General features: G+C 50.7%; 2 protein-coding genes across 7 annotated transcripts in view; one reads left to right on the forward strand and one right to left on the reverse strand.

The window, feature by feature from the left end:
• DCTN1 (dynactin subunit 1) overlaps positions 1–21,180 on the reverse strand; it is a 94,038-nt gene extending 72,858 nt beyond the window's left edge. For 2 of the 5 annotated variants that reach the window (XM_067298432.1, XM_067298430.1), the window contains exon 1: positions 7,446–7,578. In XM_067298432.1, the coding sequence (XP_067154533.1) occupies positions 7,446–7,478 (33 nt within the window). In that variant the 5' untranslated portion in view covers positions 7,479–7,578. Of the gene's footprint in view, positions 1–7,445; positions 7,579–21,127 lie in introns of those variants that run through there. The other 3 variants (XM_067298434.1, XM_067298433.1, XM_067298435.1) reach the window with 2 other exon arrangements.
• A 162-nt stretch (positions 21,181–21,342) lies between these two features.
• On the forward strand, positions 21,343–25,337 carry LOC106485294 (uncharacterized). 2 transcript variants are annotated; one of them, XM_067297245.1, is made up of 5 exons: positions 21,343–21,543; positions 22,400–22,501; positions 23,011–23,168; positions 23,314–23,480; positions 23,944–25,337. In XM_067297245.1, the coding sequence occupies exons 1-5, from the start codon at positions 21,398–21,400 to the stop codon at positions 25,264–25,266; spliced, it is 1,896 nt and encodes a 631-aa protein (XP_067153346.1). In that variant the 5' UTR covers positions 21,343–21,397; the 3' UTR covers positions 25,267–25,337. The 2 variants fall into 2 exon arrangements, with proteins under 2 accessions (XP_067153346.1, XP_067153347.1); XM_067297246.1 differs by lacking the exon at positions 22,400–22,501.
• The last annotated feature ends 20 nt before the right edge of the window (positions 25,338–25,357 follow it).

Genomic DNA, 25,357 nt, shown 5'->3' on the forward strand with positions numbered 1-25,357 from the left:
GGCTGCAGGACCTGTAGTTCTGCGTTTCTGCATATGATGCACCCTTCACTCCATAAACTGAATTCTCTTTCCAAATAAAATATTTAGCTAATGCAGCCACATCTGAAAACACGCTTTGTTTTCATTTACTTCACGACTCCCCTCAGTCTGTACAAATGCAAGCTAGTTTCATGGTTTATTCTTCTCAAGTCATTAGTTATATGTTATAATTAACACAGCAGCCAACTAATGACATATGGGTACGCATCACTTCAAGAAAGTAATAAACCAAATCAGTAACATCTTTCTCTCATACCTGTGATCTTATTAATGCTGAATGAGAAAGTTAATCCAACTAAATCTGGCAAAAGTAGGTATACATTTTTCAGTCTCAGATATGAAATTACTATAATTTTGTAAATCTATCAAAAAAGGTTTTGTTTTTAAATAAGACAAAGTTTATTAATTTTATGGTATTCTCATGCTGAGTGTCCTCCCCTCCCAAAAACATCTGTAATTTGTAAAATCAGCAAAAAATATTTCAGAGTAACTTTTTTCCAAGCACACTTTGCATGCAGTGTCTTGCCCAGGGGCTTTCAGAATGGTTTCCTGGCCCAGACGGACGTCCCACCCTGGCTATATTCTAGCAGCTCTTTTTCTATAGTGAACTTTCATTATTTACAAAAGTTAGAGGGTACAAACGACTATTTAGAGAGTTCAAAATCCAGAAGCTCCTTTTCCACTGCCACATTATGACTTTGGGAATGTAGAAGACAACTTCTACCTGTACAAAATCCGTTCTGAATAAGGCTGATTAAATAGGAAAATCCATAAGCTATGGATCCTTTCTAGAGCAAGGAACTCCCAACACGCAAAACACCTAAGAAACTGTTTTGCATAGATGGATTTGGTATAAATACAACCCAGAGACTAACACATTGAGGTAAATGCTACTGTTCAGCCCCACTTAAAAAAAAAGGAACAACAAAAAAAAGGTTTGCTAAGAATGGTTAAAGAAGAGAAATTAAGGGTGGTCCCAGGAGTTTGAGAGCAGAGTAAAATAAACATTTATCTGTAAAATAAGGCGTAATCATCACTGAGGAGAACGAAGTCACAGATGAGCACAAGCAAGGCGCACGTTCTGGCTCCTATAAAAGCACGTACACACAGCACACGAATCGGTGCACGTCTCCAAAGTCATTTGCAGGTAACGCTGGCCAGGTAGAGCAGGTTTCCAGCTCTGTTGCTCAGAAAGCTCCTTCTATTTCCCATACGAACGACCGGTTTGAGCCGCTGCCTTGGAAGGCAGTTTGAGGCGGCCCAGGAGAAGCCAAGCAACGCTGACCAAAACACGCACCTTCACTAACGGCACGGCGCCTGCCTGCAGCGAGCGTCACCTCCTTCAGCAGGAGCAAGGAAGCTTGGGAACCCGCAGGGCTGTTCGTCAGCTGGAATTTAACAAGCGGTGCCTGCAGAAGAGGGGCTCAGGCCCTCCGCTGCCTACTAGCCGTCTGTTAAAACTTTTACCACGTTCTCCAAATTGCCTGGTGGCTACCTAGGGTGCAGAGCCTGCGCTTGAGAATCCTTGTGAAGTCAATTTGATGCAGCGATGAAAAACCTTTTCATAAACCTGTTGTCGTGCAAAAGACCCTTCTGGAGTAACTGAAGGTGTTCTGGTGTTGTTAAAAGACTGGATTTGATGCTAACTGGAAAAAAAGAGTTCTGTTTCTTCACTTTGTAACATCTGTGAAAGTAAATAAGAATTCTGTACTCCCTAAACCTACGGGGACACAGCAAGCGGAGCAGAAAAGGACATCTCAAAGGGCTAAATAAAGTCCACCTGAGGAATCTCCGCACCTGTTCCGCAGCTTCCCAGGACCCACAAACTGCAGACAGGGCTGAGCCCTAGAAATACTCTTGCATACTTGTCAGACAGAGGACACCACCAAAACCGGACTGTCCCACGATCTCTGTCTTGATGAGATGGGTAGACTGCAGTCCGTCCATTCAGGACCAGAGGTTCAGATACTTTGGTGAAGGGACAGCTACTTTCAGACATGACAAACAGAACATGTTCCCCCATTGACATTAACACCAAAACGCCTTCTGCTCCTGAGAAGGGTTTTTTTTTTGCCTGACCACAGAGCTCCAGTAAAAAAGCCAAGTCTACAGAGTATAATTTTATTATACCATGCTCAAAGGAAAGGAAATGTTCACAGATCTTCACCCCGAAGCCTTTTTTTTAAAATGGCAGAATCTTAATCATTATTCCACAAGATCATATTAATGTGATACTAGAAACTTCATCCTGCTTCTTCCAACACTGCTTGTGGAAGTTCAAACTGGGAAGCGCCACACTGTCTCGACATTAAAGCAAACCTCACACCAACTACTCCCCACGCGGGTATTCTGATAAATAGGCATGTGATTGCTGTAGCATCCATTTTCAAATTCAGGAAATATTCTCGAGTTTAACTCCAAATTATATCTCTGAAGAGTACATGTAACATCAGGGCAGTGCTGTATCTTCTACAACTAAATCCATAAGGAGAATATCTGGCCAACACAGAAATCCATCACAACTTTGTACACTGAATGTCCATTCTTGAATCAGCACAAATTCCAAAAGAATTGTTTTCCAAATCCTTACCATTCAGGAAAGAATGGAGAACACAGAATAAGCCCGTTACCATATTCATGCTCTTAAGACAAGACAAATAGCTTTCTGCCTTTTGTTTCTAACTAATTAAAGATAAACCAGTGCACTAAGTTGTACTGCTCCAACATGACGATGACAGTGCACGGGTTTCATTCATTCACGGCTTTTTCAATGGGCTTCCTGAGTTCAGAAGACTGCCAAGCTCTTCTTCCAAACGCTGGAGAGCGCAGTCTAGACAACGTACAACAGCTTTGTTCTGACCAAAGCCGTAAGTCACAACTTAGGCCTAAAACCCCACGGAGTCAGTTCAGCCACGTAGCTAGTTCCCATGTCAAGGATTGCCATTGCTCTTGCCACAGAACAACACACAAGTTAAAATATTTCCTTTTTCTCTTGCGCTTCAATTTGTTGCATTGCCTTCCATTATACCAGACTGAAGCAAAGAGCAAGCTGACTTCTCCGATGACTCAGTACTGCCTCAGCTTTCCATAGTGTTTCCTGAGATACCGCTAAGAGCAAGGGACTCATCTGCCCGACTCTCCAAGGCCAGAAACAACCAAGAGGCAGGGCCCAATAAATAAATAAATAAATAAATAAATAAATAAATACTGAGACTTGCATTCTCATGAAGATCCCAAACAGGGAGATTACCACAATTTCAGATTTAAATAAGAGGAAAAATTGTCTAAGGTGGAAATACTGAGTCCCCACCCGCAGGGAAGGACAGTCACATCTACCTTCCCAGTTGGATTATTGCATACTCGGCATCTAATGGCCGTACAAAGCGGAGGTGGAGGGACAGGCTCTGGTCAGCGGCAAGCCAAGACGACCCGTGTCCATCTGCTGCTGTTCATCTTGGCTGCTGTCACTCTCGCATTCCCTAGTCATCTGTTGGAGGACGGAGGCAGGGAGGTGAGAAATACAACAAAGCTTGGAAACGGTCACTTGCACATTAGGGCATAACAGTCCAAAACAGCAGCTGGTGACATAGCCCCAAACTCCCCCAGGTTTTTAGGTATTGTACAACATCCCTGCTCTTCTCTGATGTCTTCCCCAAAAAACATACAGCTAGAGCTTTTGTGGACAGTGGCATTTCATACACTGTCCCACACACCGCGCAGAAGGGTTTGTTCTCTAGTTTTGCAGGTTATTATCTGAACCCGTAACCGATGCAGGCAGCCAGTCCCCTTCCAGTGCGGGGGAAGGATTCCCGATTTGTGCGTCCACGCGGGTTCTGTGCTGCCAGCCCGGGCTATTCAGCACTGATCTGCCCCATTACACTTTCACAAAGCTTCCCTGCTATCTGCAAGGACCAGACGGGATCACCTTCTGGTTTCAACTCACTCACCTAGACAGAAGCTATTGCTCTTAAGCTAGCTCATTCTTAAATATGTTGAGATCCTTTCAGGGTTGCCTTAGCCCAGACAGACAGGAAGAGTCTGAGCCAAGGGGGGAAAACCAGCAGGGATCTGCATATTTGCACGGGGAGCTGGCAGAGGTCCCCAAAGCGGCGTCTGATAAGGGTGACAGAGGGATCCCGGAAGCCAGTCAAGCACTTCTGGGAACTCTTCTCCTGCCACCAGTAACCAAAAGGTCTCGTTCTGCCCCCAGGCTAGGACCCCGTCGGTACCCACTGTACAAGGCATGCAGACCTCAGCGTGACAGAGGATCGTCTTTGGTAACCCCAACCTTTCCAGCAGGCTAGCACTAGTGTTCCAGATATCTGAATTTTTGGCACAGAGAGCAAGATGGCGATATGCTGATCACTGGGCGAGTGGAGTGGATGGAGGACCACACAGACCTCGAGGAAGCTCTGATAAAGCCAAGAGCAAAGGAAGATAGGAGCTGCACACCTACAAGGTGAGAAACACTCCCAGGAATAACTCGCACGCACTGACAGACTCCGAATTAGTCCGAATCCCTCAGGAAATCTATTTAAGCATCAGCGTAGACAGTTCATAACAGCTCATAATCAGCACTGCCGTGTACCAAGGGCCAAAAGGGTGAATAAGTTAATAAGTTGTATTAAAAGAAATGATACCACAGATAAGTGTACTATGATAGCAGAGCCAGCATTCCTCCCCCACCAATCTCCTAAAGCCAACTTTTACCTGGACTGCAGGATGCCAACAGCCAACTCGGGAATCCCAAGAACAGGCTGCAGTGGAATGTAACGGGGATTGGGCAGCTAGAAAAGCAACACAGAATATCTCATTCCCTCTGTATCCGACCAAAACAGTTATCACCGACTGTAGTGCCAACCTTGTCTCCTGCAGGACAGTCTCTGCACAGGTGGCTCAGACAAAGTCACTCATCCCAGTACCAGCATTCCTAGTCCACCCATCGGAAAGGCCAGCGAATAAGTCTGGAGAATGAATCTCCTCTCACCTTCTAGGTAAGGAATGAGCCATATGTGCCGGGCAGCGTGGGCTACAACTTTAACTGCCTACCTATTCTATTAATAGGAGACTTCGCTTCTCAAAACTGCCTATCTGGCACCTTTCAGAAATACTACATTTTCACATTTTTATCCCCTGTTTAAAAAATTACACACATTTACACACAATTTCCTCAGTTACTTAAACATACTGATTTTTAGTCACTGAAAAATGGATGTATAGTTCAAGTGAGTTAACTTGTGATTTAAGCACGTATTTGGGTCATTACTGTGTTTCATCTGAACATGACCATTTTTGTGCTTTGTTCCCTCATAGCAGATAACCCAAGGAATATTTACTGTATTCCTTCCAGAAGCCAGAATCACATCATTATGCAGGCACACAGGGACGTCTCCTCCGTGCAGATATGACTAATTGAACCTTACGCCGTCATTCAAAGTACAGATCAAAAGTTTCAGGCAATCCTTGAACACAGCAACCACCTCTGAAAAGCTCCCGCGATGAGATTCATGACTGCAGGTTAAAGTCCTTTTAGCCTCGAATTCAAGATGTGACCAAACACAGCTGGAATAAGGAAAGACTTAGAAATAATTCTAGCCTAGTTACTTTAAGTCTAGTTATTACCAAATACATAATGTATGGTGCTGCCATAGTGGCCTGATTCAAAGGAGGAGATTACTCAAGGATTAATAACAGACCCGTCACCCAGCGACACAACGGGGGCGGCTGCCGTCTCGGCTAACCGAATCTTAAGCAGTGCGGATCTGTTGCTGTTAGACTTGTAGATGAACGAGCAAGGTGGTGTTATGATGAAGCTCCCACTGTGCAAACACCACTATATAGCGCCGGATTTATTGTGGACAAGGCTCGATGCAAACGGTTTAGGCAGTTCTGCATTTCCCGATACGATGGTACCAGACCACGCAATTAACGTAAGAGCACACGTCGCTAGTAAAGTCATATACATCACTGAACGCTGACAGGAGCCGGTCAGTCAAGGCTATCCGGAAGGGCTGGCACAGTTTCGGCCCTCTTGATACCGACTTCAGAATGCAATTTGAGTAAAACACAGATAACGCTGCTCGCATTCAGGACATACAATTGCCACCCTACCTGAATGAAATTCAATGCAGTTATCAGGATAGGAATGGGCAAGATTCAGGTTGAAATTTCACCTTCTTAAGCCCATGCCCCCCCGCCACTGAAAACAGCAGCATTTAGAAAACCCAAAGCCCTGGAAGCGGGAGCAGTTCACACTCAGGTGCCTGAAGGCATCCGGCCCCTTGGAGCGCTCTGCAGCGGCATCGCGACATGCAAACACGCTCCCATCGTTTGCAGGGTGGTCAGCACAACTTTCAATCCCACGCCGCAACTGGCGTCCCTTAGCCTGTTCTGAACGGCCCCTGCTCCCTCCGCCACCCCACCACGCAGCTCAAACAGCAAAGCGAGCAAACCGTTTCGACCAGAGGGGCTAAAGGACGCCCGCGGCGCGGCGGGCCAGGACACCTTGGGGCAGGCGGCTCTCCCGGCAAGGCCCATTCCGGGGAGCCACGTGGTTGCACATCCCGCTCTTTTGCGGCCTTCCCCCCCCGCTCCGAGGGGCTGGAAACGGACCCGGCGTAACGTGAGGTGGTGGGAAAGGCGCCTCTCCTCCCGCGGCTCTGAAAAAACGAAGGAGGCCAGAAACAAGGCCCTTCAGTGCTTGCAATCAGCCCCGGAGTTACAAAGCACTTTGCCAAGTTGGCAAGCGCCAAGTAACGGAGACGCCTGAACACGCACGCTCCAGTCCCCCCAACACCTAGTGACTCAGACACGGTGTCACTGCACAGAAGAGAAGGGACAAAATGACAAAGAGAGAAACTCCAGAGAAAGGCCTCATTGTAAGGCTGCCGCTCGGCTCAAGTTCTGCTGCCCGCGACACAGCCCGAGATTAACTGCAATATGGTAAAACCTTGAGCTTCCCAGCGCCTGAAAATCATTTCGGCATCTCACAATGCGACCTGGAAAATAATCAGGGAGGGGAAGGAAATACACGATGCAGCGAGGAAAACAACCCAGAATCTTTGTGCTGAGAAGCCCTAGAAAGATTCTGTCATCACCGGAGGCTCAGCTGACACCTCATCGCATTATCAGTAACAATTAACAGGAAAGAAGGACTAATTTAAATCTAAAGGACAGAGCCACTAATATAATTCAGACAATTTAACCACCCACCATGTATCTTAACAGATATTGTTAATGATGAAGATACCAAATTCAGGAAACAAGAAAGCACAGGAAACACAATCTGGATTTCACTACAGAAATACATATATTTTTCATTGCAACAGATAGCATTAAGATATAGCATAATACATCTAACAACATAGCCAAGAGTTTGTAAATAAGTTTCCCTCCCCCCAACTTACCCGACTGTACGTGTGTCTCTTGCTCTGGGCCATGCTGCCGCTGGCTTTTCTCTTTATTTTAATGATTTATTATTTTTAAATAATGGCCTCAGTTCATGGCTGGCAGGAATTCACCAGGGATTCTTCACGTTTCAGCGGGCCCAGGCATCCCTACGTCCCCCCAGGCACGCTCTGCCGGGTCGCACAGAAAGGGGAAAAAGCCCTTTTCTGGCAGAGGATCCTTCAGCACAGGCATACACAGAAATCCAGCCCAGCTGATGGAGACTACTCTGCGCTAGTGCTGCTCCAGACTCTTGTCACAGGTTCTGCCAGCGCGCTGGGTCCTAATGCTCCCCCGTCCTGCCGAAACGGGAGACGGGGGCGAGCCACCCCGGCAAGGGCAGAGCTTCCCCCCGCTCCCACGACGCGCCAGCGGCGGCCCCGCGGCACCCGCTCGGGCGCTCGCCGCGCCGGGGCCGTCGCCGTTTCCTCCTGCCTGGGGGTGCCCAAAACACCCCCCCGCCCGGACAAAGGCACGGCGGCGTCCCCCCGACTCGCGCACCTCCTCCTGGGCCAGGGCTGAGGTCCGCCATCCTCCAGCCCTGCCCTCCCGTGCACTGGATAGCTCCATAGCGAAGTTGAGGGACGCATCGCACCATCTCCCAAACCACCCCGCCGTTCACGGCGGTCCATCGTCTCGGGCACCCCGAACGCCACCCGACAGGTAAAGGTGTTTATGCAGCTTGCCACGACGCGGCCTAAAGACAAGAGGGGAGGCACGGTGACCAAACAGTTAATCATGGGGCATTTTTTAAATCAATAATTGTTCTTTCTATGGTTGGTCTGAATAGATGTCTAATTAAAGTCATCAGCCTCTCTTCTCAAAGCTGTCTGCAGCATTAATTGCTGCCTGCGAAGCAGCAAGCAGGGGCTGAGGGAGGGGGCATGCTAAACAGGAGGCTTTGGCAAACAGAATGCTTAAACACGCTGTACGGCGGTTTCCTCCACGATTTCAAGGCATCAAACCCCCAGGAGCAAGGCAGGAACGACCTTCCAGCTTTCCTCCCCCAGGATTTCAACGCCCATGGCCATCTTCGAAACGGGGGTCAGAGCGTACATTTTTAAGGCCAAGCACTGACAAACTTGCACCAAAGTCTACCTCCACTTTACCCCATTCCTGTATTCAGATCTGTGACTATCCAAGTCAAAAAGATCTGTTTAATTCCTATTTTAGCACCTGATTGCAGAGAACCAAGAAGGCAACAAACTACCCGAAGGGGAAACTAATGACACCAGCAAGTTTTAAAAAAGGGGAAAAGGAACCTACTAGTGAAGTTCTTTATAGGTCAACTTTGGGACTGAATTTTTTTTTAAATACTTGTATTAATGAACTAGACCAACATTTGCATCCTGCATGGCTGTGCAGTAGTCACTTCCAAATATTCTATAAAAGGCAACCAAGAAAATGCAAGCTCCATGTCAGCAATCTCCAGTCAGCAATCTTACCTAAGCTGAGATATTTTTTTAGGATCTATAAGTCGGGGGGGAAAAGTTTGAAAACCATTGATGCAGGCCAAAAAGCAGAGCACGGCACTGAACAGGCAGGTGGCACCTTCCAAGACAGGAAGCCTGGGACATCTGACAGCGAACTGGGTGGCCTCAAAGGCTACAGCAATCACATTCAAGGGAACAGACTCTAAAGACATGCACTCGGAGACGAACAACAACAACAAAAACTAACTAGCAACCAGGCGTTCATCGCACTCAAAGAACAATTTCAAAACCCTAGAGATCTACAAACTGCCCAGGACCGGCAAATGAAACGCAGTCGCACCCACAGGGCATACCCGGAGAGGCATTGCCAGCAGGACAGAAAAATCGCTGCCGTTGTTCAGGGAGCATGATGAGACTGCTTTAAAAAGCTAGTAGCTTTTGTCGGAGCACAATTATATTCCTTTATACAAAGAAAAGGTTAAATTATCTATTAGATAAGCACACTGCAGGCAATCCTCTGCCATTCAACAGACCTGCACCACATTACTCTAGAAAGCTAGCACAACGGAAAGTTAAAACCTGTCAATCACTTCCTAAACAGGCTTTTAAAAGAATGCAAAGGTCCGAGTTAAAATAATTTTTCTTCTTCTCTATTCTATTCTAAAGGAAATAATTACACATACAGAAATCCAAAGCAAAAACGCCTGAGAAAGTTACAAAAAGGCACGAGTATCTTCCCATTTTCCTCAATTCGCTCCACACTAGGAGATATCAAGGACATTAGATGCAAAAACCTGCATTAGTTGAACAAAATCCAAGTTGAATACAATCAAAAGTAGTCGAACACATCAAAGTTAGGAAAGTGAGATAAACGCAACAAAATTAGCTGAAACCAGCATCAACTCAACTAGACCGCACGCACCACATGACTGTGCCAGGGCAACCGCAGCTGGGCCAGTGCAACACGGGAACCTGATCTCCAGGGTCTCAGGAGCACTCAGCCTTCGCATGCATTATAAATACTTTTCATGTCTATGCAACCTGTCAATTTAAGGTTCCCAAAGCACCTCATAAACACTTCAGTCTGGAGAAGAATAGAAATAACCACGGTGATTACTGGAAGAGAGAAATCACAAAGCAATATCAAAAGAGAACTGAAATTACCAGAAAGTGATGTGTGGCTTAATCAGAAACACGCTGTCTGTATGTCCTAGATCAGGTCACACTATCTTTCTCTACCTATTGTAATAAGAATAAAGATGTTTATTTTGTGAGGAGGGTCATAATACTTAACAGACATCGTGACCTATAAATGAAGAGGACTGGAGAGGTTGAGGCATTCTGCTGCAGCCCTTGGCAGGGAAGATGGTTTCGGAGCATGAGAGGTCTCTTATTCACATCGCTGACAATTTCAAGAGTTGTGGGCCAAAGAAATCCCCACGCTAAAAATACTACTTCTCTCAACTCTCCCTCATTCTTCCACAAGGATTTTGCATTCCTTGGGGCTCCCTATTCTGCTCAGGCTCGTAAGACTTGACTCTTTTCTTTCCCCTCTAAGAAATATTAAATCAAAATTTTCCCCATATGGAAAATCAATCAAGTGCTTTTTAACAGAGATGGAAATACCACCTCTGGCTTAGGAAGCCCCAGGCACACATCGCCAGGAGCTGGGAGGTGACACTGGAGGAAATATCACTGTCTTTTACCTTGCTCTAATACTCTTCTTCTCAGCAGCCACTACAGGCCGCTGTTAGGACAGACTCCTGGCCAAGAGGACAGACACTCCCGTGTTCTGCACTGTGCTCTCTTCCAGCATGAACAACATTCGCTCAACTTAAGTTTTTTTCTTTTTAACCAAGGTCCACTGGATGTCACCAACAAGGAAGCCGTCTACAAGGCTCCACCTCTGCAGGACCGACCAGGCAAGCCCTGACCACTTCCTTGAGAACTGGGAAAAGCAGCAGCGCACTTTAAAATCTCCGGGAGCCTGGAGGAATGGTAAGTGCCTGCTCGCAGGGACCTGAGCGCAGCTTAGTCTCAGTCCCATCCAGAACTGGAGGCTGCCAATTATCCGCCCTGGAGCAGCAGCAGCAAACGAGCCAGAGGGAGCTCCGTCCCACTAGCCGTCGCACAGCCCGGCGTCCCTCCTGCTCACCCAGAGCTGCGAGGCAAGAAGCCCTCCCACCGGGGCAGGAGAACGGCTGGTCTAACTCCCGAAGCGCCCGCTCCCAACAGTTGCGCAGGTGCTTCTGTAACTCGCGAGTTCTCCACCACGGGGCTCAACCACCCCAAACGCACGTGGCCTCAGAAGGCTGCGAAGCGACTCGGAGAACTGGGCACCGAGTAACGAGAAACCACCAACAGCGTCAGGGCGCGGGAGGAAGCCCAGGGAGAAGTACTGACCGAGGCTGCTTCCACAAATTTAGTTTCATACAGGAGGAAAAAAAGATTCTCATGATTAAAGGACAGGACAGATTCACGAGACCTGGCTTCTAAACACCAAAGCTTTTCTTCCGTGTAACCTCTAGGCCTCAGAGTGGGGCAAAGCCACAGAAACAGCTGGTTGCCACAAGAAACCATCAGCACAACCCTTAACTGAACAGAGGGCAAAGTCATCTAGCACAAATATTTGAAGGGCGCTAACCTCAACATAGCGAGGGCGTTATTTAGATTAGTAGGAGAGGCTAGAATGATAAGCAAAGAAATCAAATAATAATAATAAAAAAAACCAGTGTAAATAAAAAGAAAACTGTCTCCCTGGGAAGTGGATCTGGCCACAGAATTTCACGAGGACTTCAGAAAACCCAAAAGGGTGATCGGTTCTGCAGCAGCCACTGGGAACGGGCGACACGAGACATTCTCCTTCTCAAAGGATGGGAACTTATGACTCTGTTCTCCCTACAGAGCTCTAGGAATAACAGGATATATCCCGAAACAGAAAGCAGTAAATACCGGGATGGCTTTCCTCTTAGCAAGATCAGCTGTAGCTAGAAGAGTATTTTTTCATTTAAAAAGAAAATTAGAAATGATACCGCTACATTCTCCCTCTTCCCCAGTCCCGAAGTTTTCCAAAATAAGCCTCAAGTGCGAGGGGATTTTTTTCCCCTGAAGTCTCCCCGCAAAGCCGGTTCTACTGATCCGCCAAGCAGCTGGTACCGTAGCAGTGAACGCTGTCCGACAACCAGCCGGCAAGCGATCCGGGCACTGCAGCCACCCGAGCCCCTACTGCCAGCACCAACGAAAGGACTTGCGTTAAACCAACTGGTTTCCCCTTGGAGTCACCCACAAATACAGCGGCGGTGGAGACCAAACCTGGCGAGCGAATCACCATGAAGCAGTACGCAATGGAGATATTTCCAGTAAGAATATATGTCGAATTTTTAATATCTGCTTAGGGACTAGTCATCGTTTCACTGGAAAGCTAAAAATACTTATACAAAATGTGGAAACATTTTATATTTGGAACAAGACTATGATTAACCCCAAGGACCGAACGACAATAACTCAGTAGAAATTTTAAGCCTCTACAGTCTATATAAAAGCTGCAAAATAACTTACAAAGGAAAGGGAAGAGGCCTCGATTTCAGGTCACTTAGAGCTAAATTAATGCGTTAGGGAACATGGAAGTGACTTGCCCTGACGCAAACAGCCTCACAACAACCGAAGGACGCTTCCCCCTCACGACGACGACGCCACGACTGGAACCTGCCACCACCTCCCAAAGGGCCTCTGAAAACAAGCAATATTGCAGAAAGAGGGCAGGAAGACAGGCGACGCGTGGAGTCCGCTCTGCTGTGGGGTCGGGCAGCTTAAGTTCTCTAAAGCCACAGACCACGACAAGTATTTAAAACATATAAATGCAAAGAGTTGATATTTCCTGAACTTGTAGTTAATTAGTTAAAAGTATGAACCAAAAAGCAAGAACCTTTGAAAATGAGTTTGTGAATAAACATGCCCTGAACTTTAAAATATTTTTTTTTGCTAACCAGGGGCTATATTATCTACATGCTTGATAAGATACTGTTTCTTAAAGTAATAAAATCATGTAGCACCATTAATCATTTTCTGTTTTCATTTCTGATTTACTATGTGAATTTTGGATGGAAGTTAAAACTCCATCAAAATACAAGCAGCCAATATTTGACAGTATTTTTATTTGTTAATTGAAACTGTATTACCTGGGAATATATCAAGCTTTCTGTAATTAAAGCATTTTGAAGAAGTCTTAAGCAGTCAATGCAAACAAGAAAAACATCCAAATATGGAGCCAATTTTTTGCTATTGCGTCCCTGAAAACTTTAGAACTAGCAGATTTCAGCCTAAGACCTACTGTATTTCCCATAGAGAAGAAAACTTTTTTCCAGCTCCCATTCTGACATTATAATTTTTTAATGAAATGCTGTTTCAACTGAACAAAGAATCAAAAATGAATAAATTTTCCTGCTTTTCCAGAAGCAGCCACAGCTATCAAACTAGAGCATCCAATTTCCACAAAGCAGCACCCAAATATATGATTCATGTTAAAGCTTTGAAATGAATTGTTTACTGGTTTAATAACCTTTGCTTAATTTAATTTAAGAAATCATAGGAAATATTAGCCTTAATAAAGGCTATTGTTTGAAATATTTTTAAACAAATATAAAAATATATAAATGTTTGTTTACCCTGCTCTGCTAAGGTCTTGGCTGTCCAGGTGATGCAGAATTAGGAGGCTGCAAACCCTGCTGCCCCCTCCAAAAAGATAACTCTTAGTTCCCAGCCCAATTTTCCCAGCTTATGTTCCTGAAAATGGTGCAGTAGTCTTATGTTTCCTCATCATTCACTTGGGCTTGAAAAAGATACAAACGCCTTTTGCTCATTCGAGCACTGCCACAATTCACCATGTCAGCATCTCCTGAAGGTATTTCTGCTGTAACCTGCCAACGTCGGCAACAGTTTGGGACCAAGCGTGGCCTAAAGCCATCGTGACATCCTGCTGCTTGCTCAAGCCACAGAGAGGTCAGGATGAGATCACGTTATCTGGCCGCTGCTCGACAGACCACACCAGGTCGCTTTTGGATTGACATGGGCTGTCCGAAGAGCAGGTCACGAAATCTAAGAGACGCGGTTGCTCTGCAATCAGGAGAGGGGTCCAAGCTCGCCACCCCCCTGGTCCTGAGGAAGGCCGATTCCCGGAGTCCCTCCTGCCTCCTGCTGCCTCTTCCCCAGCCGTCTCAACTGCATTAAACCACCATGCCTATGATAGACTACTGGCCTAATTTACTCCCAAGCAACATCAACAGTTCGGCGAGCAGACTACCTGCTTCCTGATGCAACCTCGCTTTTTAAGAGCGCCCACAAGAAAATTTCTGCAGGGTCACTTTGTTGTAAAAGGGCACTGCGAGTCCCAAGCAGGAACGTTTTGGTGGGTCCTCCTTGCAGCCTTTGTATTGAAGAGAAAGACCCAAGAGCAAAGACAAGGATAATAAGCAAATGCAGTCAGTGGAGCAGGACCTGGACACCAGCGAAGGGACCGCTACGCTGAGCAGCAATCCCTGCACGCTCTGCTGCTGCTGCAGCACAGCCGCTTCTCAGACACTTATGAAGATCTTTATTTGGCAATAACATATACCATAAAAGTTAAAGCTGCCTGCGTATTTGTTCACAAATCCAATTCATATTTCAGGAGGCACGTGTTAGCACGGGAGACCAAACTAGACCAGCTTGGGGCAAAAGTCGCACAGCAAAGCCATCCTTGCCCAAGTTTGGGGCAACCTCCTTTCATCTACAAAAAAGCAGTGAATGTTACAGAACCTCCGCACATCATCTTTAATGGGCAGGTAACCAGGGCCACACCGTCCCCTTCCCCTCCAGGGGCACAGACCGTCTCGCAGGCCATTTTTAGTCACATTTTCAGGACCCACAATAATTGTCTGGTAGCTGCCCAAACTTTATACATAATACTCATCACTAGAGAAAAACCATGATTAAAAGCCCAAAGAATATTTCGTTTATAACCTTCAGACTTTTTGCTGAAATCTAGGATAAGAGACAGTCCCTGTGCAGAGTAGTTTGGACACTCTAACAAAGTGGCGATTCAGTTTAAGTGAGCTGAGCAGGAAATTTAAAAACCTTCAGAAGCCTCTGCATAATTTATTTAGGAAGAGCAAAATTCTATCTTGTTGTATTATATATATTGCTCCTGGGGTCCCTTGAAATAGCTTCAGCAAAACTTCTTTCCAATTTATAAGCAGCTTAGTCTCCCAGCAAGAGAAGAAATCAGAAAAGAAATTCTAAAAATTGCACTTCAGGTTCTATCCTTATTGTGTCAATATAAATCCAGATCAAGTTTGCCGAGTTTAAGACTTTTTTAATTAAACTATAAGCTTTGCTAACTCCCTCAGGTGACCTGAAAGTCAGCCCTGGTTCTTTTCTATTCTTGCCTCGGAAGTGGAAATTTTGCAAGTAGAACTTGATCTGCACAATTATATGCATACCAGTTTCTTCCTCTTTGAAGTTTGTTCTCAGTTATGTAATTCAGCCTCATTCAACACTACGTGCAGGTACAGGAAAGGCAAATTTTGGCCCTGTAATTGTTGCAAGAGCCAGAGCATATCTCAACTCCAGCTCCTGTTCCAGCGTTGCTAGTAGAAGCACCATCTTATTTCTGCCTCCCAAGAGCCATATACATGTGCCCAATCGTACAGAGAAAATCTGCTGAGCCATTAAAACCCTTTATTAGAGTTCTCATTTGCCGTGACATCTGTAACGGATGATAACAGATCCTGTGCTGAAATACTGAGACTAAAGCCCACGACACCGACAAGTGCTGCCCCATAAATTCTTCGTGCTTTCCATGTGTCTATATCCCAGCTTGTCCCCTATTTATATTTATATTTAGACTGCGATCTTTTTGAAGCACGGTGCATCTTTTGCTTTGTTTCCGCACACCCTGCGGCATGGCCAGGTTCTGATCCACGACTCGGGCTGCTGCCGACCACAGCAATGCACTCGCTTGACCAGTCACGCACCCCTTCTTTCGTTAGGGTCACCCAATAAAGCACCTGAACCTGTGCTACGTGTTAACACCATCAATACAAAAAAAGCATCGTTCTAGCCATGACTGTCTGAGGATAAAAAACAAGGAGGAACAAGCCTTGCAGGGACAGGTAACATTGTTTATAAGAATGCAGAAAACATACAAGCCTCACCCTGCCAAACCAAAATTACTGCTTGATTCTCATCAAAGACACAAGGGCAGGTGTTAAAAGCTCATTAAGCTAAGGCCTCATTGCCATCAAAGTACCAGAAGTGAAGTTTTTATGACCGATCATATATTTAAAAATAAGTTGACAGAAAGGGGTGTCCAACGAGTACTACCAAAGAAAAAGCCAATTCCGCCTGCAACCAGAACTCGGGAGGGCAGGACGCAGCTATCGCCCAAGTCCCGTATTCTGCTCTCTGCTGGATAACCCAACCCAATTTTCAGACGAGAACTGATCCACATGGCACTAGGACCCCGCAGATGGCAATCGCTGCGAGCCTGCGCCGTGCAAAACTGCACCATTTCACAACTTCAGCAATAGCGAGAGCAGCATTGCAACAAAGCCAGGCGACAACCACTCAAGGGCAACGCTTTATTTGTTTTGTGTTTCTTACACCACAGATTTAATGATTTTCTTTTCAGCTAAAACAGAAACTATCACGATTACAATCGATATATTAGAAGTCCTTCATCGGAAAGGTTACCATAGCAACGGACTGAAAAGCAAAGGATGCTGCGTCCAAGCTACATCTCTCTGGTAGCAGGAGGAGGTTAGTCAATTTTAGCTCATCTCTATCAAAACTATTCATTCATTATTTCACAGCTGAACACCTTGCCAGAGTCATCGAGTTCCAGTCATTAGCTTGTATTTATCATTTAGCCTTCATTGCTTTTAATTATATTAAGAAAAAGCCAATTTAAAAACATGTCTGCTTTATTGCTCAAAGATTTAGAGCATCCAGAACTGTTTATTCCTTCTGTTTCTTGTTATGTGACTTTTACCAAATTGTTGGAAAAGCAGTTATTGCATTTTGGTATTTATACAACTGTCTTTGCTCTCTTTTCTGAGCAATTATCATTCTAACGAACTTCTCTCCTTCACTGTATTATGGAATTCCTGACCAGCAGGACTCCTTATCTTCTAAAGAGCACATAACTAAAGTTATTCCTCCTATACAAAAGGGCATCCCTAGCAAGGCATACACAGTCTTCACCACTATGTGGTAGCATTATCTGTGGGTCCAAATCCAAAAAAAACACCCAAACAATCAAAAACCCAGCAGAACGTTCCTCAGTATGCCAAGACCACCTAGCTAGAGAGTTTTATACCTAGCTACAACATAGCCCCTGACTTTATTGTCAGTCTTCTTTCTTACTTTCTTTCTTTATTCCAAAAAAAAAAAAAAAAATCCTTTGCAAGCCCTTTAGGGATGGGTGCAAAAGCCCCTGCAATTCAGCTTCCACAAGTTCCACTTGGGATTTGGGCCTTTATGTTGCAGTAGTGCAAGACAACCACCAAAAGGAGATTTCCAACACTGTAGCTCCCGAAACCTCCCTCCCATTCAAAAAGGAAGAAAAAAAAAATGTTGCCCGCCCTTCCCAAATCATTTCATCAGAGGAACTTAGAAGTGCCTTGCATTTAATTTAGCAAGAAACCCTCCTGAGCTGCTGTGAAGTAGGTCACAATTACTGTCTGAGTTTTAGGTTTGAAAATTAAGGAAGAGAGAAAGAAAAGAATAAATTTGTCCAAGGTCACACGGCAAGACCTTGACAGCATCTTAAAAAAAACCACACATACACACAACACCCACATCCTATTTTAAGACCAACCCTTTCTGGTGAAATCAATGGCTAATGTTAGAGAACTCCCCTAAGCAGGCTCGGCGAATCTACTATGCTGAGCCTGAATGAACTGGGAAAACACAATGAGTTTTTGTTAACAACATGGAAAAAAAAGAAAGAACTCAGCTGAGTTTCTTGAATTAGCCTGTGCAATATTAAAAAATGCAACTAGTCTAAAAATATAGACGTTTAGATTGATGCACAGTGGAGGAGCTTATCATAACTGTGAAACAACCCACATTTCACTGAAGGTTTCTTGTCAGCAAACCCACCTAGACGGATTTAATTTATAAGGGAGAGATTTAGAATGCATAAAGGCACTTGTCTAGCACAACTGCTGCATGCAGTAAACAGAGGACGACCGCTAGGCAGTTCAGCTTTGTGTCACGGAACCACCGTGCGCCATCACGCTGTTTTGCATTCTGACCCAAGACTTCCCCCTCAGCACAGGCAAATGCTTCATTTAATAGCGCAAACGCTGCACAGGCTCGCAGCTCGCAAGCACACCCGGCCAGCGTTGCGCGGACACCTATCTGAGGGAGGCTGACGCACTGGATGGCGGAGGGCACGCAAGTGGAGAAGAGGGTGTACGCTGGTATGTCTAAGAAGGAAAAGCGAGAACAGCGGAGGCAGCCTCCTCTCCGAGGGCGAGCGCTGCCTTGGAGCACGGCGAAGGAGCAAAGGAGCGGTTTGGGGGTGGAGGAGAGGACAGGCCGCCCCGCTGCAGCCGGGGCGCGGGCTCTCCTCCCTCGTGCTGCGCCACAGCGGCGCGCGGAGGCCGGGGCTCGCGGCTCCCCCGCGAAGCGCTGGACAGCCCCAACGGGGAGCAGCAAGGTCACCCACCACCAGCAGCCTCTGCCGAAGCTCTCCAGCCGCAGACCCTGGGGCGGACGCACCGCGTCAGAGGCGCCTTGGTAACTCCTAGCTCCTGCTAAAAAACACTGCATCACAAGTTTCGCACGCTCGAGGTAACTTTCCAGCGAGGATGCGAGAGCAAAGACAGCTCTCTCCTTTCACATATTCACCTCTCTGCATTACTAGCGCACAGGATCTGCTGCCTTACTGCCTCCACCTTTTGTCTCCAGCAGACACACCACGTGACACGCGGGGGTCCCACCAACTTACAACGCAAACAGCAAAGAACAAGGCTGCAGAGCTGCCGGGTTTGTGCTATTAATGCAGCAGAGGCACATGTGGGACAAGGATGAAGGAAGCCCTGTAACACAGTTCAGATTTGGGGGTTGTATCCTTCACGTTTACTAGAGACAATTATTTCCTTCGAGTACAAAAATGAACGCAGTGATCAGAAGAATCAGCAGATGCCCCAGGCAGAGGACATGCTTGCCCAAGATAAGGAATAAACACAGCAATACTCAGTATCACTGTTACATCGCATTACAAAGCTAGGCAGACACAGCTTTTAACACATATCCTGCGACCTCATAGCCTACAAACTGAAGTATGTGGCACAAACAGCCTTAATTTGATCAGACAATTGTTCAAACGTGCCTCTGGCTCACTAGTGCTCCAATTTGTACTTCTATGTACCCAACAAAATTCTTCGGCAGAAGAGCTATACTGTACCTTTACTAGCTGATAGCAAAGGAAATATTCAGCTAGGAAAATTCCTATCTTTTTCTTGTCTATCAAATATCCATAATACACACATGCAAATTATCCAAGTTATTAATTATCCAGCAGCTGAGTTGTTCCTGCCCCTCCTCCAAATCCCATTTTTGCCAATCAAAAAGCTGATCCCTTCAGCTTCCGCTTGTACAATTTATGTTCCTACTCAGATGTTATTTCTTAAAATCTTCTTTTCTAATAACATTCTGACTCAAACTTTAATTTAGATCCAAAACTTTGATGGCAAAAACGCAGGGCAAGGGATTTGCCTTACAGGTTATCTACATAAATTTTCCATTCCCCCACCATGAAAGGCAAGATAGTTGTGGAAGCAGTAACAGTGAACCAAAGCGACACTGTGGAGGTTTCGAAACCACTCTCCATTTGCAAGCAAGTTTTACCCACATTTCACAAACAAGAAGCTACAGCTCGATATAAAGTTAAAGGTTATTAGTGTAAAATGAGTTATATCTTTACTATAGTAAAAAGTGAGATTTTACAGGTTATGCATAGTGATTGTTTTTACTTTTTTCATACGGTGCAGATCTCTTCATCATCCCATACGAGTCTGTCATGAAACTATTTCACCACAGTCAGCATAATGAAGCCAGCTACCATTTCTTAGATGGACTGAAGGCTTCCAGCACCACACTGAGGAAAAAGGTGAATTACACTGAAAACAAACCCCAAAACCTGTAGCTACAAAGAGCATCTGATTAAAGTGAAAGACGACACTTTCTTTTTCCAAAGAAGTTTAATGCAAGGGTCTCTGAACACAGAGCGCTCTGCGTCTGTAACATCTTCGAGGCACACTGGCCTCTCGGACCAGCTCTCACCTGGTTTTTTGTTTGCTGCTGGAAATACCTGCGTAAAACAGAATCTTTGTTTCTGCACATACTTCACATGCTTAGTTACTGGTCTGGCAGCGACTGCCGCAGTTATCTGTGAGTTTCCATCTTCCGAATGGCCAAGCTGCCTTCTGCAGCTGGCCGATACTGCCACGGCCTCCGCAGCTGAGCGCCTCGCACGAGCGCTGGGGCGCACTGACGCGGCCCCAGCCGGGCTCCAAGGCAGAGCTGAACAAAGATTCCGGTTTACGGCAGGCGCTGCCCGCGGCGCGGCTGTGCTCAACCCGCACGGGAATGTGTGAGCAGCGGGCGGGGGGGGACCCCGGCTACGCCGGCAGGGCTCAGCACCCCCATGAGGGGGGCTGCTCTCCACCCGGGCAGGGGGCTGGGTGTGTGGGAGAGCCTCTACCCCAGCACTGACCCCACGCGGGCACCACCGGCCCCCTACCCCCACCCCATGGCGGGTGCCCCCCGACACTGACCCCACACACACCCCATGAAGGGGGGGAGGGAAATGCCCTCCCCCTCAGCACTGACCCCACACACACTCCATGGGGGGGGGAAGGGAGATGCCCCCCCCAGAACTGACCCCATACACAGCCCATGGGGGGGGGGGGGAAGGGAGATGCCCCCCCAGCACTGACCCCATACACACCCCGTGGGGGGGGGGGAGGGAAATGCCCCCCCCAGCACTGACCCCATACACACCCCGTGGGGGGGGGGAGGGAAATGCCCCCCCCGGCACTGACCCCACACACACCCCGTGGGGGGCAATACCGCCCCCGGCACTGACTCCACCCACAGAGGATCATCGGCCCCACGGAGGGGACCCCCAGGAGCCCCCGCCCCGCGCAGACCGCGCCCGGTACCTGCCGCCGCCGCTCCCCAGCGCCACTCGCCGGCTCCCGCTCCCGGAAGCCGCCGGCCGCCGCCCGCGCCGCCAGGCCCCGCCGAGCTGCCCGCGGCAACGCCAGGCCGCCCGACCCCTGGGCAGCCACAGCCGGGCGTCAGGCAGCGCGCGGGGCAGCCCGCGGGGGGCGGAAGGGGCCTGGCGGGCGGCGCGCAGGCGCACTGCGGCGCGGCGAAGCCGGCCGGGCGCGGGCACCGTATGGCGAGAGCAGAGGGACAGAAGAGGCAGGATGGCGCGGCGCCGCCGGGTGCGGCCTGCGCGGCGGGGCCGGATCCCGATCCCTATCGCGATCCCTCCCGGGGGTGGGGCCGCCCGGGAGGAGGAAGCGGGGCCGGGACGGGCCGGGACGGGCCGGATCGGGACGAGGAAGCGCCGGTAAGCGGGGCCCGGGGGGCTCAGCCCCGGTTGCCATGGGGACGGGGGGGGGCAGCGGCGGGGCCTTGTCCGGGCGGTGCCCGAGGCGGGACGGGGCCCCGCGGCGGTCGGGACGGGCCCGGGGGCCTGCGCTGCCCTGGAAAAGGCAGCAAACGGTGCCGACGCCGGTACTGATCCCCGAGGAGAGCCGGCAACCGGCTGCACTTCGCGCCCTCGTTCCACGCTGGAGCGTCGCTCTGCCGTTGGACGTCGCGACGCCCGTCCTGGCGGCTCATCCAATTTCCTGCCCCTCTCGTCATCCCTCATCCAGCCTCTCTCCCCTCAGCCGGGCCGCAAGGACGCTGCGGGAGGCCGCTGGCGCCCTGCTAAAGCCAAGGCGCGCGACGTCCCCGCATCCCGCCGTCAAAGTCGGCCAAGTTGCCCCTGCTAAACCCGCCCTGGCGGCTCCCGGGTGCGTTTATGCCCTCCGTGCGCCTGCAAGGGGCTTCCGGGAGGATTCGCTCCGATGCCTTCCTGGGGCCTCGGGTGGGGCTGCCCTGCCGCAGGTCCCCAGACCCTGCTTGCAGGCGGGGGTGACGTTCGCCTTGTCCCGGTGAGCGGGAACCTCCCCAGCTGCCATGACCTTTGAGGCTCCTCTTCATCCCATTTAATTCTCCCCAGCCTGCTGGCTGCGCTGAGATGTCTCCCTAATACATGGATCCAGGAATCAGAATTCGGTGTGAGCCTACTTCATGCCTTAATAGTCTCATCAAGATGTGTTTTGTTGTGTGGTTACAGAAACACTGATGCTCAGAGCGCAATTGTTGCTAGTTCCAATTAACAACGCAATTAACGCTATTATACCCCCCCTTCCCAGCGCCTGCCCCTTTCCTGGTGTCACGCTTGCCCGTCCTCGGCGCTGTCACGACCGGCTGCCGCTGCCCCGACTTCCTCGCCGGGAGGAGAGTGCTGCGGTGAGGTTTGGCTCTTCCCCTCGGACTGGGGGCTGCCCGGGGTTATTTCTGTACGTCTCTGCTAGTGGGTTCCCCCCTTCCCTCGCTTGTTGCTCCGTGGGTCCGTGCACTGTAGCTAACCTTGCTCGTTAGCCCTTCTCTGGGTAGGGTGCGATTTCCTTTAGGGGTGAACCACGCAGCTGCACAAAGCTAAGCAAAACCGAAGCTAAACAACAGTTTACTTCACGATATCACTAAAACAGGCTCCGAACAGACAACAGGCGCCTGAACATGGGTCGTGTGGTGGCACCCAGGAGGGATGAGACAGCAGGTTCCTGGGTGGAAGTTTCTTACACAATTTTGTAGAAACAGCTAAAATCCAGCTAAAATAAACTCAGCCCTGGACTATGGCTCGTTATGGCTCTGAAGCCGGGGGCCCGTTGCCAGCACGGTAGCACCAGTTTGGCTATCGGGGAGCGTGCTGTGCCAGCAGGGTCATGGATCATCACGCCTGACCGGCCCTTTTCCCTGCCAGGAGCCCGATGCCCAGGCGGAAGGAGGTGCCGGCGCTGAGCAGCCTCTGCCTGCAGAGCCTGGTGGGGCACATGCAGAGCGTGTGGGTGAAGGACTACAGCGAGAACTACCTCGACGAGTACCACTTCCGCTACGTCATGGGCCCCTTTAACGAGCTGGGTGAGGCGCAGCGTCCGGGGACGCAGCTCCACGCGGGGCGAGGAGGAGGAGGAGGAGGAAGGGCGAGCGGTGCCGGGGCTCAGCTGCAGCACGACTGAGCCCCGGTAACAGCCTCCTCCTGTCCCCCCCGGCGGCCCCGCTGCAGCCGGCGGCTTGGTGCAGGACCTCATCCGGCTCCTGGGCGAGAGCCGGCGCCTGACGCGCGCCGCGCTCCACCTGCTCCTGGTGCCTCACCTCCAGGAGCTGAGCCTGCGCTCCTGCCCCGGCCTCGTCAGCAACGCCATCGGCCAGCTCGTCGCCGTGCGCTGCAAGGTGAGCGGGGCCGGGGTCCCCCGCCCGCCGCGGGGCTGCCGTGGGGGGCTCCAATTCCTCCCGGCTCTCGGAGCAAGTCTGGGGGCTCAGAGCAGGGGTTGGGAGCAGGCACTCCTGGGTTCCCTCCCGGTGTTAGGGTCTGGGGGATTAGCACGGGGCGAAGGGGGCTCTCCCCGCTCTTCCCTCGGCCGCTGCCTGGCTTTGCGAGCCCCGGATCTCCCTGAGCCCACACCGCGGGGCGAGTGCCGCCTGGCTCGGGCCGGGTGCGAGACCACCCGGGGGAGCGGGGTGGCTCCTGGCCCGCATGAGCTGGGCTGGGGACGGCTGCCCAGGCTTCTCCCGGCTCAACGTGCCATGGGGCCGGGAGGACGCCTGGGGGTGCCAGGGGAGCAGAGGGGCCGGCAGGGTGCCCGCTGCACCGGGCCCCGGCCCCACTCAGGAGGCTCTGTGGGGTCGCGGGCAGAGCCTGAGCTCTCTGGACCTGCACGGCTGCAGCCGGGTCTCGGCGGACGTGCTGGTGGACCTGCTGGAGGGACTGCCGCTGCTGAGCAAGCTGGGGCTGGCCGAGACGCAGGCCAACGTGCAGGTGCTCTCGGCCGTGGGCTCCTGCTGCAAGCGCCTGCAGGAGCTGGACGTGTCCCACTGCAAGAAGGTGTCTCCGCGTGCCCTGCTGCACCTGGCCTATGACCCGCTCGCGGGCGCCCTGTGCTGCCCCGCGCTCCGCGTCCTCCTGGCCCGCGACCTCGACGCCGCGGAGGGCTGCGACATGACCGCGGCCCTGGCCTTCCTGCTGCTGGCCCTGCCTCGCCTGGAGTTCCTGGCGCACGGCGCCGTGCCGGACGCGCTGTGCCTCATCCACACGCGGCAGCTGGGCGGCACGGAGAGCGCCCCGGGCTTCCCCTCGCTGGAGGAGCTGGCGCAGCGGCGGTGGCGGGGGGCCGCCGACAGGCCCTGGCTCACCCTGCCCCTGCGGCGGGTGGAGGAGGTGGGCGAGCCCTTCCTCGCCACGCTCTGCGCTGTGTGCCCGGATGCCGAGGAGGTCAGCGTGTGGCTGGGCACCGGTGCCGGCCCCGCTGCCACCACCGCCGCCTGGGACGGGCTGTGCTGGAGCCGCCTGGCCCACCTCACGCTCACCTGCGCGGGGCAGCGGGGCTGGGCGCTGGGCCTGGTGCTGCCGCTGGCGCGGAGCCTGGGGCCGCGGCTGCGCACCCTCGCCCTGCACGGCTTCTGCTGCGAGGACGAGCTCTCCCTCGGCGCCCTGCTCGGCAGCTGCCCCGACCTGCACGCCTTCAGCGCCGACCTGCACCCGCCGCCCGCGCCGCCGCCCGCCGGCCCCGCCGGGGACCCCCCCGCCGAGCCGCTCCGCTGGGACGCCGACCTGCTCCCGCACGGCTTCCCCCAGCTCCGGCGCTTCTCCCTGGCGCTGGCCGGCGCCTCCAGCCCCTTCCCGGCGCAGCACAGCCTGGTGCTGCGGGCCACGCTGGCCTCGCTGCTGTGCCGCTCCCCGCGCCTGCAGAGCCTCAGCCTCCTCTGCGTGCCCTTCCCGCTGGACGCCGTGTTCGAGGCGGCGCTGGCGGCCCCCGGGCCGCCCCTGCTCGAGCTGCGGGAGCTCTCGCTGGCCGGGAGCCAGGTGTCCGGCCGGACCGTGTGGCTGCTGCTGGCCGCCGACAGCCGCCTGCGCTCCCTGGACCTGTCCCACTGCCAGGACATCCACCGCCGGGACTACGACTGCTTCCTGCAGGCCGTGCGGAAGCAGCGGCTGGATCTGGACATCACCTGGGAATAGCCGCGCGTCCCCACGCTGCCGCGGAGCCCGGGCTGGCTGCACAGAGCAGTTTAATAAAGGAGTTTGCACCGCGGGTGTCTCCGAGTGCCTG

The sequence above is a fragment of the Apteryx mantelli genome, chromosome 5 (assembly GCF_036417845.1).
Source record: "Apteryx mantelli isolate bAptMan1 chromosome 5, bAptMan1.hap1, whole genome shotgun sequence".
Classification (NCBI taxonomy): domain Eukaryota; kingdom Metazoa; phylum Chordata; class Aves; order Apterygiformes; family Apterygidae; genus Apteryx; species Apteryx mantelli.

What these genes read in the sequence shown, in the direction of transcription:
- LOC106485294 (XM_067297245.1), top strand. Translation starts at nt 21,398, where the DNA reads ATGGCGCGGCGCCGCCGGGTGCGGCCTGCGCGGCGGGGCCGGATCCCG. An exon ending in GAGGAGAGTGCTGCGGTGAG is followed by an intron (nt 22,502 to 23,010) that starts GTTTGGCTCTTC and finishes TTTCCCTGCCAG; the next exon opens with GAGCCCGATGCCCAGGCGGA. An exon ending in TCGTCGCCGTGCGCTGCAAG is followed by an intron (nt 23,481 to 23,943) that starts GTGAGCGGGGCC and finishes GGTCGCGGGCAG; the next exon opens with AGCCTGAGCTCTCTGGACCT.